General features: G+C 43.0%; 1 protein-coding gene across 1 annotated transcript in view; it reads right to left on the bottom strand.

Moving 5' to 3' along the window:
• Positions 1-12,654, bottom strand: part of LOC144773228 (E3 SUMO-protein ligase RanBP2-like) — a 559,200-nt gene that overhangs the window by 421,966 nt on the left and 124,580 nt on the right. Inside the window, exons 5-7 of the mRNA XM_078658126.1 lie at positions 12,116-12,346; positions 1,531-1,676; positions 200-392 (exon numbers count right to left, since the gene is read on the bottom strand). Coding sequence (XP_078514252.1) covers positions 200-392; positions 1,531-1,676; positions 12,116-12,346 — 570 coding nt within the window. The remainder of the gene's footprint in view (positions 1-199; positions 393-1,530; positions 1,677-12,115; positions 12,347-12,654) is intronic.

The following is a 12,654-nucleotide window of genomic DNA, read 5'->3' as shown; positions in this document are numbered from 1 at the left end:
TCAACCAGGTTAATGTACACAACTGCTATTTTCTGCTGAAACAGAACAACAATGTTGACCTAAGAAAACAAGGTTGACAAACAGGGCTACAGTTCTTAATATGATAATAAACAATACCATATAAAATCAAACAATAAGTAGAGCAACCACATAACTGTCACAAACTTCATATTGGATACAGGACAAAAGAAAATCTTACCTGAAAAGCAATAAGATAGCATAAAGCAGCCGGTTCAGTCACTGCTCTCCACTGTGCCTCACTGTTCTGTGCCATTTTCAACAGTAATGTTCCAGCGTGCATGTAGAACTGACCTCTCATTTCCATGAACATAATTGACAGATCATCAGTGCCAGTCGCATACTGCTTCAAAGCTTGCAGTGTCTGATCAAAACTGAAAAAACAGTCAGGAGAGTCAGACCATTTGGTGTTCTGATAAGTGTTCCAGGTGACAGCTCATAACCTAAATGCAATGTATTTACCCCTCTGTTGAAGTTAAGAGCTGGTAACAGCCTATCCGCATGGTCATGGGCCTGAGCAATGGGGAAGATTTCATAATGAGGGGAAAGGACATGTACCATCCATTAATGCCCAGTAGCACGTGGGCAATAAGATTATCAACAGCATCCACAAGATCACCCATCCTGTGAACCTAAGAAGCAGACACTCCTTAGCCATTGTCCCAGCCCACTTCAAGACCCTGCTCTGTTCATCTAAAGAACCAAGGAAGGCTTTGAGTATAGGCAATCAAGGGGCGTTAAAATAGATATTCTAAACCTTCTGACTAGATGAACCAACCACAGCATTCCAGAGGCAGTGTGAACATGTTAGTACTGCTTAAAACCCCCAAACACCAGATACCGTAATAAATAGGTTTGTGTATCAAGCATATTGATATTAGTGTATACGTGGCAATAGACCAAATTCTTGAGGGAGACTCCTAACTTTTTTAACCAAAAAGGCTTTATTTTAGGTGTCTCCAAAAATGATTGCTTTTGTTTCAATATAAGCCCATGGTGAAAATACTTTTCCACAATTTCTTTTCCAAACTCTCCCACTTAGCAGTTTGAAAATGTTCCATTTTGGTATCATTCTTCTCTACCAATGCAACTGCTGCGGACGCTGCTAAACAACATAGAAATAACTCAAGGTTCCCAGTCTGTAAAATGAGGATGACTTTGCCTAATCTGTCAGATTATGGTCATATTTAGGGGAGTTAATGGATAGGACTAGGGCTCTATGTTCCTATGAGCACACTGGAGACTTACATCTGCCACAACTATGTATTTTGTTGAAGTTGAAGGAGGGGCAAATGTTGTGATCACTCTCAAACAGAACATTATTTGTTGTCGACAAGGTTGTGCTGTAAGTAGCATGCACACCTCTAGACACGTCTAATGACTAAACTACCTCTATAACACTTGCTGCAATGTAAGGGCACATCTGTGTTAAAGAAAGTCACAGCAGTGGTAAGAGTCATTGGACAATTAAGGTAATTAAAAGGGACACCAATTGGAAAAGTGGCCACATACCTCTGGAACACTTGTCTGCATTCTTGCACATCTTTACTTGAAAGAGACAGCAACATGAGATTGCAGTGAGCCAGAAGCAACTCCTTATTGAGCATTCTCCACATGCTTTTATCAGGCCCAGTCCCTCGAAAGGATTTCAGGTATTCCTGAAACAAATACAGTCTTTAAGTGAGCATTTAAAAAAAAAAAACAGAATAAAAACATATGTCACATTTCTATTTCCAGGTATACATGCAATTGCAAGATCTGTTGCAACAGATGGGGGGGGGGGGAGAATTCCCACTTTTATTACCATTTTAAAAGTCGAAGCTAATAAGTACAGCTAGCTTGGGTGACACTGGCACCAATTGGAATGGCAGAAAATACTCTGGAATCAAACGTTTATGCAATATATGTTACAAAGTTGACAGTGAACTGATAAAAGTAGAAACCATGAATACCGCAACCTTATAGAAGTGATTCCTTCCCCCGTTTGAAACACTTGTTTCACCACTATGAATAAACAAACTATCAGCTACTGTTAGACTAAGGTTAAGTAATAATTCCAAATCCCCTCTTGCCCTAAACAAGCATCGTCCTTTTGCTCACACACAAACGACTTTGGAACTTAAAAAGATCACCAACCATGAGAAAGAAGCTAACCAGAAGTTAATTTTTTGCAATTAAACGTTACACAAAAAACATACTTTATCAAAACTCTCGAGGTATAGCATATTAGGCACAGGAATATCAGAACCCTTTCGACCACTTGAAACACAACTTTATGGCTTCAGATGGGTTAAACTCTGCTGCTCTTTTGGCTTAATGCATGAGCTCTGCTGCAGTTTATATTTTCATACATGTGTATTTTACTCTTTATTGTTAAACGTTCAGTGTTTGTCAGCAAAAACATAAAGGCAATACAAAATAAAAACAGATAAATATGAAGAGAATCATAGGGGTAGTGCTTCATTCTGTTGTGCCAACCAGGCTTCCTTAGAGACTTTCCAAAGCTCCATGTTCTCTATGTCCACTCCCATTCAATTCTGTCAGACATCTCTGTCCAGCTCACCCGAGTTCTCTGGCCTCCTGTCCCCTCTCATTACCCAAGATGTATCCACCCTTCTATACACCTACTCTTTTTTTTTTTATACTCGTTGATGCAGCCCATACCTTTATGCAGTCAGCCATGGATATGGTGCCTACTTTGACACTTTATCATTGAAAGTGTTCCTTTTCTGGTCAGGAGGCAGCATTTCACACTCCAGATTCTGATATTTGGAGGAACGGATGCCTCAATTTCATTTTCTAGCACTATTCTGAATGATGAACGAATACAATGAGAAATACTCTGGAAAAGTGCCTCTGTGATTAGGCACATTGGCTCCTATGATGAATGTGCCCGTAAGGAAGCATTTTAATAACTACTTGTAGAAGCTCTAAATAAATAAAGCTTGTTAGGCGTTAAAAAAAACTAGTGCATTGCTGGTCAGAATTAAATAACTGATAATTTGGAATTCAAGCTCTTCAAAATAAAAAGCAACAGAGCTAGAGGAAGTGTCTTTGAAGCGGAAATGCTGATGTCTCTGAAGTGAAACACCACTAAGGAAATCCAAGAGGAAAGCTTGGATGAATTTTTTGTTTTCTTTAACTCCCTATTTTTTGTTGGCATTAGTGGCCCAATTACAATGAGAAAACAAGCTTTGGAAATGCAATAGGTCTCGCATTAGAAAAGTTGGAGCGATTGGTTTTGTAAATGACAATTTCTTTTTTAATGTGTTGGTCTTGAAAATAGCCAAATTAATAGCTTTGTCATTTACAACGCCAATACTTTAAACTTTTTCAACTGTGACACCTATAGCATTTGTAATGCAACATGTTTTGTATGTACATGACTTAGATGTATTCATCTAATAAATACAAATGGCTTTTAATTTTTTTAAATAATTAATATTGAAATAAAAGTTCTTGTAATTTATAATAGCAATAGCTTAAACTATTGTAAATAACTTTTGTGCCTAAAATATGTGCCAGTCACACAGGTGCCCTTACATATCTATGACCACTCTATGCAAAGGGCTAGGTGTCCTATGAAAAATACAGTGTTAGGTCGTGTGTTAGACACACAACTGGACATCTGCGCCGAGGATTTGCACGCAGATATTAGAAAAAAATGATATAACCTCTGCTTCTCTCAAACCCAATGCGCACAATGTTGTAGGGGGTGGACGTTTTAAAACAGCCTTGGAGCAAAGACGAGCACACCGACATCACTGAGGTTTCTGTGTGTCCTCGGTATTAGGTGAAGTGTGAAAGCCTCTATTCTTCCGTTCAGGAAGGAGGAGGCAACAGCTGTAGCCAAATAGAGGGAGCAAGCATTAGCAAATGTAACAAACATTTGCAATGCAATACGTCTTGTATTTGTTTGACTTAACTATTGAAAATCGCGTAACATGCTGTAAAATAAAGCGGGCGCCCAGCTCTTTAAATAGAGTCCATGGTGAAAAGTGATGTGGGGAAACTGGGGAGATTAAGTAAAATGTAAGCAGTGCCATGCGCTGCGGCGATAAGAAGACGGAAAGGGCTGCGTGGGAGGGGGAGTAGGAGAGTGGTGCAGGCGGGGGGCGGAGCCTTTGAAGAGGCAAATGGTCGCTGAGCAGGCATTGAAGAAAAAAATAATCCGCACAACAAACATGCTGTTGTTACACTCCATGGTCCATGCGTGGAGCTGCACAGCGTTTGCAGGCATGGTGCAACAGGCGGGGGCGAGGGAGGGGAGACGAGGGTGCTCTGCAGGGGTGATGGGACCTGGTGTAGAGAAGGCGAGCAGACGACTGTGGGGGGCGGAGGGAAGAGAGGGCAGTGGAGACTGGGGTGGCGACAGGGAGATGCATGCACGTGCATTGGGTGATAAGTTGCTTTCACGCAAGTGTTTATTGTCTAACGTTTTTATGTACATTAACACACAGTCAATAAACGGCAAGTGACTGCAGCTGGCTGGGCACATATGATGAGGCTTCTATGCGGGTAAAAAAGGCCTTTATGGCCTGGAAAGGACACGCACGGATTCCAAAGGCCGCCTGAGAAACTCTTTTCGGCCAGAAATGGTGAAAGCGTCTGTATCTCCCGTCAAAGTGAAATAAACACGAGTGCTAAAAGTCTCAGCTTTTTCCCTCTAAACAACATGTCCTCCTGAATAATATGATTTCTGTGCTGTTTCTTAGGCAGGCTAAAAGAAACATATTTCAATAAAAGCTGCCACATAATCTGAGCCCCGGCACCTATCCCGCCACAAATTAAGCTTCATAAAAGCAGATGCAACCCACACTGTAAAAGCGGCACTAGCTCAGCCAACAAAAAACAAGTCTACTCCAGCTTCACCAAAGGGGAATTGTCTACATGACAAAGTTGAGAAACATTTACATTATTCCCTGTATTTTGCCCCTGTGCACTTACCTATCCTTGCACGTTCTTCTTGTTTACAAATACAAGCACATTTGTTTGCTGTAATGCTTTCTCTTGGGGTGCAGTTGAACGTGGAAAACATACAAATAAAATACCTTTTATCCGAATCATAAAACGCGACTTTTTCTTCATTTATCACCCTTCTCCCCCAGTCAGATGCAATAGCTCAAGCTCGGGCAAATGCAAAACCTGTTGCATTTGCGAGACTTAAAGCTATTGTTTTTTTAAAACATAAAAGCAGGGGGCGTGACCATATCTAAAGCGATCCGCCCGTGTTGTAAATATAAAAAAACGGGTGACATGCTAACACAAAGCGGTGCGCCTGTGCACAATAATTCAAAAATAATGCTTAAAGTGGGCTCGAATAAGTGATTGATTGTGGAAATGAAAATGGAAAACCTGGGGAGAAGTGATAATGATTGATAGTGAACTTGAAAACCTTTGTGAGATGTGGTGATGACTGATTGTGAACTGGAAAGCTTGGCGAGTTGGGATGATGAGTGATAATGAGGACACGGGAGGGTGGTGGAGGCAAAGAGGGAGCGTCATTAAGGATTAAGGTGCGATCTGTAGAGAGAGAAGGAGAGGAGAGAACAGGATAGCAGGGGGTACAGGGGGGCGGATACAATGGCACCAGTGAGGAAGAGGAGGCGGGCAGGGGAAGAGGGTAATCAGAGAGGCATGCAGGTAATTAAAGAGGCAGGTCGTAATAAGAGGCTAGAAAAGGAAATAGGCTGACTAAGCATCAGCGGGTAGAAAGTAACTACTGAGTTGGAAGGAAAAGGCAAAGTGGCAAAAGGACGCGAGAGGCAGGAAAGATTTACAAAAAAAAAGGAAACTGGGCACAGTGCTAGCTAGGCAGCGTGGAGCAGGAGCAAATTAATGAAAATAAAACCCATGATAGCGGGCATCGCGGTAGGCAGCGTGATGCCCGAGCACAATCATTAAAAAAAAAAAAAAAAAGACATGAAACCAGGCGCCATGCTAGGGAGCGGGGCGCCCTAGCACATTCATTGAAAGAATACCATAAAACCGGGCACCGTGCTAGGGGAGAAGCTTTTGACGCATTATTTAAGATCCATAACTGGATTTAGTGAGGTGATGGTGAAAAGGAAAACAGTGGTGAAACCTGGGGATTTACAGCCTTTAAAGGCAGCAATGCACTTAATATGCACAGCTGTGTCTAAAACTCGCGCTGCGCTGCGGGAGCCAAAGGGCTCTGCTGAGCGTGAAAAGTATTGAGGACATAGTATTATTTAAGATGGTTTTGAGCTCAAAGGATGCGGCAAGAGTTAAACAAGCAGCTGGATACTGAGACTGAAAAAAATAACAAGGAAGAGGGAAAGAAAGGATGGAGGCTGACGGGCCAAAAGAAGGAAAGGAAAGAACGAAGGAAGAAAGGGAGCAGGGTGAACAGGGCACGCTGAAGGGCGAGGGAGGCGAGGGAGGGAGGAGAAATGCGAGAAACGTGTGAAGCAGGGGCGGGGGTAGCGGATACCTTTGAAGTGAAGCTAAGCTTCACTTCAAAGGCTTGTTGGCACAGCGCACGCTGGGGGATGACTGTGGGAGGGGGGCTGGTGTCTGTGCACGCGCTTTTTATGGGAATGCGCATGCGTATTGAGCAAGCTTTCACGGGCACTGCAAGAAATCGCCTGGGAATCGCCTGATCTCTGTAAGCTCTGGTTAAGTCCCTATATATCGAGCTCCCGCTCAATGCGCATGCGCATTGAGATAGGTCGCTCGACCTAAAAATATATGTATTGGACGTATGTGATGGGTTGGACTAGAAGCCAATTAAGATCCTTCCTGTTACAGGGCTTACAGGGCTTAACCTGGTTGCCCATGAATTACACAAATCGGTTTGACGGTGGCTTTAAAAGAGTTCAGGCTTCAATACAAATGTAGGCAAGATACAACCAAAACACTAGGTGGCTGGTTGAAAGGCAGTAAGGTGCAAGATTATGGAGGTCTTTACAATGTGTTGATGAAGGAGCACTTGTTAAGTAATTGTACATCAGAAAAACTGCATCAGTACCTAGTGAATCTAGGGTTAGTCTCTCCACAAGAACTGGGGAAGAAAGCGGACCATTGGGTCAAAACAAGGATGCCCAGAAAGATCCACGGAGTGGGTGACCAAAAGAAATGGGTTGATTCTCCCCCCCAGGATAAAGATGTAGGACACGAAGGGGAAAAACCTAAAGAGTCTTCTAAAGGCCCCCAAACCCTGCTCTGGAGGGTGGGCCCAGAGACACTTCCCAATCAAAGGGTGGGTACCAGGGTAAAAACTGGGATCCGAAAAAAGATTTGGTGTTTCAATTGTAAAGCCAATGGACACCGAACTGGGGATTCTTTCAGTCCCAAAAAGGTTTCCACTAGTGCACCTTCAGTCTCTACTGGGGTGGATCCTTGGTGTGCCCAGACCAGGTCAGGGGGCACACCGAAGCTACTTTGGTCTCTGAGGGTGAGGTGGATATAGCCACATGGGGCGTCTGGCCCAGTAACCTGGAGAAGTACACACAAAATCCATATATGAATGGGAATGAAGTAGAAGCACAGAGAGATACAGGTGCAAGTGTTGCCATAGTGACTAAAAAACTGATATCCCCAGAACAGTACTTGGCTGGACAAACGAATGCAGTCGTCAATGCTGATAACCATAACAAGGTCCACCTCATTGCAATGGTAACCTTAGAATGGGGAGGGGTTACTGGCTAAAAGCAGGTGGTTCTGTCCTTTACAATACCAGTACAATGTCTGCTAGGAAATGATCTGGCGACCTCAGCATGGGATGAGGTAGAGCTAAGACCCCATGCAGGCGTGTTGGGAATACATGAATGGGTGTGAATGAAAACTAGAGCACAGTACAAAATGCAGGGTGAAAAAGAGGAGTGGGAGCCTGGAATAATGGCCCAACCCACCAAGAGTAAAGGCAAGAAGGCTGGGAAACTAACTTCTGTGGAGAAAAAAGCTCAGGTCCCTTCTCCTCAGGGAGAAGACTGGTCAGCCCTTGAGGGAACTGAGCCCCAGGAACTTGGGCCTTACCACGCAGAGCTCCTAGACCTAGGGGACCCTCTAGGGAAGACCCGTGCCAGGGACTGAGGACCGGTCCCACTCGAGAGCCTGAGACAGCAAGCTGCTGACCAGGAAAAGGGAGATGGTAGTGGCTCCCACCAAACCTATTGGGAGGAGGGACTCCTGTATACAGAGCCCAGAGACCCCAAATCTGGTGCCATTAGGAGAGTGGTAGTGCCTCAGCAGTACAGAGAGTTTTTGGTCTCATTAGCACACAACAATCGCCTAGCTGGGCATCTTGGCCAGACAAAGGTTTGTAGTAGGTTACTCACCAAACTTCTACTGGCCAAGCATGTCCCAGAAAGTAAAGGAGTTCTGCAGCCCCGTGTATTTCCTTTCAAGCCAGTGGCAAGGCAGGTAGCAAACCGAAGGGCCCCTTAATCCCACTACCAGAAAGTATGGGTATTGGAGCCTGTGGCACCTAGGCCCTCCAGGACAAGTACAGTAGACCCTACCCTATTCTAGAAAGAAAAGGGGAGTTCACCTATCTGGTGGACCGTGGCACTTCCAGGAGCCCCACAAGGGTTATCCATGTGAACCGTTTTAAACTCCATCATGACAGGGCTGATGTGACAGTGCTGATAGTCACTGATGAGGATCAGGAAGAAGAGGGTAAACCTCTCCCTTACTTCTTCTCCAACAACCCTCAAAATGGGTCTGTTGATGGAGTGATCTTTTCAAGAGACCCTCACTGCCCACAACAGACTGACTGCAGGCAAGTCCTAAGGCAGTATGCGGGGATCTTTTCTTTGAAACGACCCCCTGGTCAGACAACCTGGTGTACACATGATGTGGACACTGGTGACAGCCTACCTGTCAAAAATAAAATATACAGGCAGCCTTATCAAGTCAAAGAAAGCATCAGAGTTGAAGTCCGCAAGATGCTGGAACCAGGGGTGATTGAACCCTCAGAGTCCCTCGGCCAGCCCAGTGATCTTAGTCCCCAAATCTCACTCCAAGGAAGGAAAACCAGACTGGAGGACACTCATCCTCTAAAAACACACAATATCTAAATCTACATCTTTTATTTGGAGACCAGACACGGATGATGTGGCGACAGATGCTTTTCTCCAACATTGGTGCACGGAGAGCATATATGCATTCTCACCCTTCACCATGACCACAAGGATGGAGGTACAAGTTCAGAGACAAGGGGCAGACTTGATTCTCATCAACCCAATATGGAGATCGCAAGTATGGTTTACAGTACTCATGGAACTTTCCTGGAATTTACTAGTCTCTCTCTTCCACGGTTCGAAACTACTTCGGAAACTGCAAGGTTCCTTCCATCGACTTGTAAAGGACGGCTCTATCCAACTTATGGCCTACAGGCTTCAGGGCACGTTGTACAGTTCTGGGTATTTCAGTATAGGCTGAGAACCCATCAGATGAGCTTGGGCCTATAGTAATGTCAAGAGGTACAAGTCAGTTGGGAAAAGATGGTGTATGGAATGGGGTCTGAATCTCATGGAGTGGGTCCTGTCCATATACTGAATTTCTTGTGAGGAGTAGCCTTAGAGGGAGAGTCTTGCATGTGAGTGAACACCTTCTGATCAGCCATATCGGCAGGGCACGTTTGGGGCATTGTGTTAAAGTGGGGTGGGGGTCCTCCCATTTGTAGATCAATTGTTGAGAGAAGTCTGCTTCTCGATACCGCTCAAGCCAAGATATTCTACACTATGGGATATAAATAAGAGTCTTTTCATAGCAGAGACATAAGTATCTGAATAGAAAAAAGCCATCTGTTGAACTGGCTATGCTACTTTGTTTGGTGCTGTGCACAGTTGTATCAAATTCTCATGCCCTAAACATTTCAGTTAAGATGTTTACTCCACACTGGGATACACTGACTATCACTAGATGTACTTAGTCTAACGCCAGAGAGATAGCATGCCAAGAGGAGTTTCAGCATCCACGGCTGTGACAACTTTTGATTTCCACGAGGAAGCACTTTTTGGCAGCAGCATCATACACAATAGCAAGCTGGGTAATGCAGGAAACAGGCATCAACAAAGGTTTTGGGCAAATTCAGCAAGAGGAGCAATGGCTTCTAAAACCACCACTCTGGGTACTCCCAATATTATGAATCCAGTGGACTGGTCGTTCGACTCCCCCTTCAAGTAATAGTGAATGTGGCTTCACTGATGGCAAGCAAGCAAGCTTCAAATTCGTATAGTCCTCGCCTCCAGTGCGGACAACGAATGTAAAATGTTGTAGCTATTGCAAAAGAAAGTTTCAGTTTTCCCAAGGACACGGAGGCAAGGATTATCCCACCAGACAGAAACATTACCATAGTGAATGATCGCTCTATTTATGAATACCCTGAGTGCTATTCCCTAAAAACTGAGCAAGGGGTTCATAGATTCTGCTTCTAAGGCAATACTGTTAATCTGATTTGGAGGATGTTATTTGTATGAGAGTTTGAAGAGATTTTTTAAAATCACTAACAGGATGTGTTCTGTGATTCAGGCACAAAGGAGACGCAGGAATAAGAACGAATCTGCATAGAGAGACTAATGCCGCCTGAAGAAAAAAAGAGAGACTACTTGGAGGAATATATGCCGAGATAGGTTCTTTGTCATGAGCATTACATTTTCTGAGATTCATGGGGAATGTCGTGGACTTGTTACTACCGATGGCTTTTGGGGGGGGGGGTGGGGGGGGAATGAACAAAGATGGCCTAACCTACATCTCAGTGTTGTTTATAGAAAATGTTATATTCCAGGTGTTTGAGCTTTTGAGATCACACACTTGAAAACATGAACTTTATTCCATGACCTACCTAACCCAAAAACGAATTGTTGAATCACCTTTAATAAAAGGTACAAGACGTGTTTGTGGGTCTGACTGTAGAAATATGAACTGGGTCTGTTGAGACAATTTTCCAAAGTTTGCAATGACTTAACATTTCTCTTGTCAATAATGTCCCCGTGCCTCCTGGCTGGCAGTAGTACCTTTACTGCTTCTTCAAATCATTTTAGTCACCTCCTAAAGAAAGGATTCATGTAGTTCCTTTTACCGTTTGACTTGTCTGTGAAATTCAGAGCTTGCCTCACCTGATGTGTTCCATGATTACCGCTCTGAAAATATATTTTTGTATCATTAAAGACCACACCAGGTCAGTGTCCCCAGTGGCATGTAGCCGATCTGGTTACCCACCGAAGCTCAAATTCTAATAAATCATACAACTTAAGTTTCATCGCCAAAAAGAGCATTTGACAAATGAGTGTAAACCTGTATGCACCACTTGGCAAACAGAAATACTCTAAAGGAGATTTTAAAAAATAAAATTGCCAAAAGCAGGAAAGGATAAGATTGACAAAAGCGAGGAATGCCACATATTCTTCTGTATGGAGGGAGGTAGAATAGTGAAGGGAGCACAACAAGTAAGTGCCCAGTGATTCAGCTTGGCTCAATTATTCAACATTTAGAAATCTAGAAAAAGAGACTATTTCCCTGTTTCGGTTAACTTGCGTCTCTCAAATAGTGTCAGCGATCCTATTCAGCAACTGAGGGATATAACATGGTAAAGCTCTAAATCCTAAACTGGAGAACCCCATTTACTACAAACATCTTTTGGCAGTACAAATTATAATATACCAATATCAATCTGCAAATAGAAATGATGTTGAATGGCTATAGCTTCCAATCCTGCAATTATAGTCTGATAAATTGAGATCTTGGGGGGAAAACTGGAGATAATCAGCTAGAACAAACATTTTACTAGAAACAAGCAATCTTAGATGGCCAATACATTGAGCAATAGGAACTGCAAAGTATTTTCTAGATCTTACACTGTAAGTAATTCTGTTAATCCAGGAATCTACAATATCATAAATTTGTCTGACTTCACTTATTTATTCAATGATTTCATTTTTCAGCCATGAAATGAGTTTATCTACTAGAATTGTTCATATAATATACTACACTATACATCATGTTCCAGGAGGTGGTCCCCCCATTTGACTGACCATTGAGGATAAAGCTGATAGTTAAAGGGGGTGGTATTGAAGGGAAAACAGCTCAGCAGATGACCCTAACTACAGAGATCTACAACATCATTCCTTACCTTCAGTACATGCACAACACAAGTGCACCACTCCAAACTGGTGCGCAGGGCCCCTTTCTTCTCAGCATTGAGGCAATGATTGACCGCTTCTTCCATCCTTTTATTTGTCCGATACAGCTCCACTAGTCGAATGTTAACATAGACATCATCTGGCCGCGTGTACAGCTCTGACTGTATTAAGTCAAACAACTGATTCCAACCTACATCTCCTTTAAAATTCAGAAGCTTCTCCTATAAAAAACATGTGTAAATGTAGAAGGCATTAGAGAAAATGTTTGACAATGAAGGTCTTGCAATTGTTCAAATTCATGGTTTCTAAAACTAATAGGAATTCATAGTTATCAATGACACATTTGGGTTTCACTCTAGTATACACATATTGCATGGTATTAAAGCGAGACACTAGGCAGCACCTTTACTGAAATGAAATACAACTGACTAAGTTTAGGAAAGGAAGCATGAAAGGATACACCTGTATTTACAGAAGGGTTATTTAGAAGAAAATAATCACACAGAGAAACAAATCAAACTGTAATGAG

Source organism: Lissotriton helveticus, chromosome 8, assembly GCF_964261635.1.
Source record: "Lissotriton helveticus chromosome 8, aLisHel1.1, whole genome shotgun sequence".
Lineage (NCBI taxonomy): Eukaryota > Metazoa > Chordata > Amphibia > Caudata > Salamandridae > Lissotriton > Lissotriton helveticus.
This window is presented reverse-complemented; position numbering and strand designations above follow the sequence as displayed.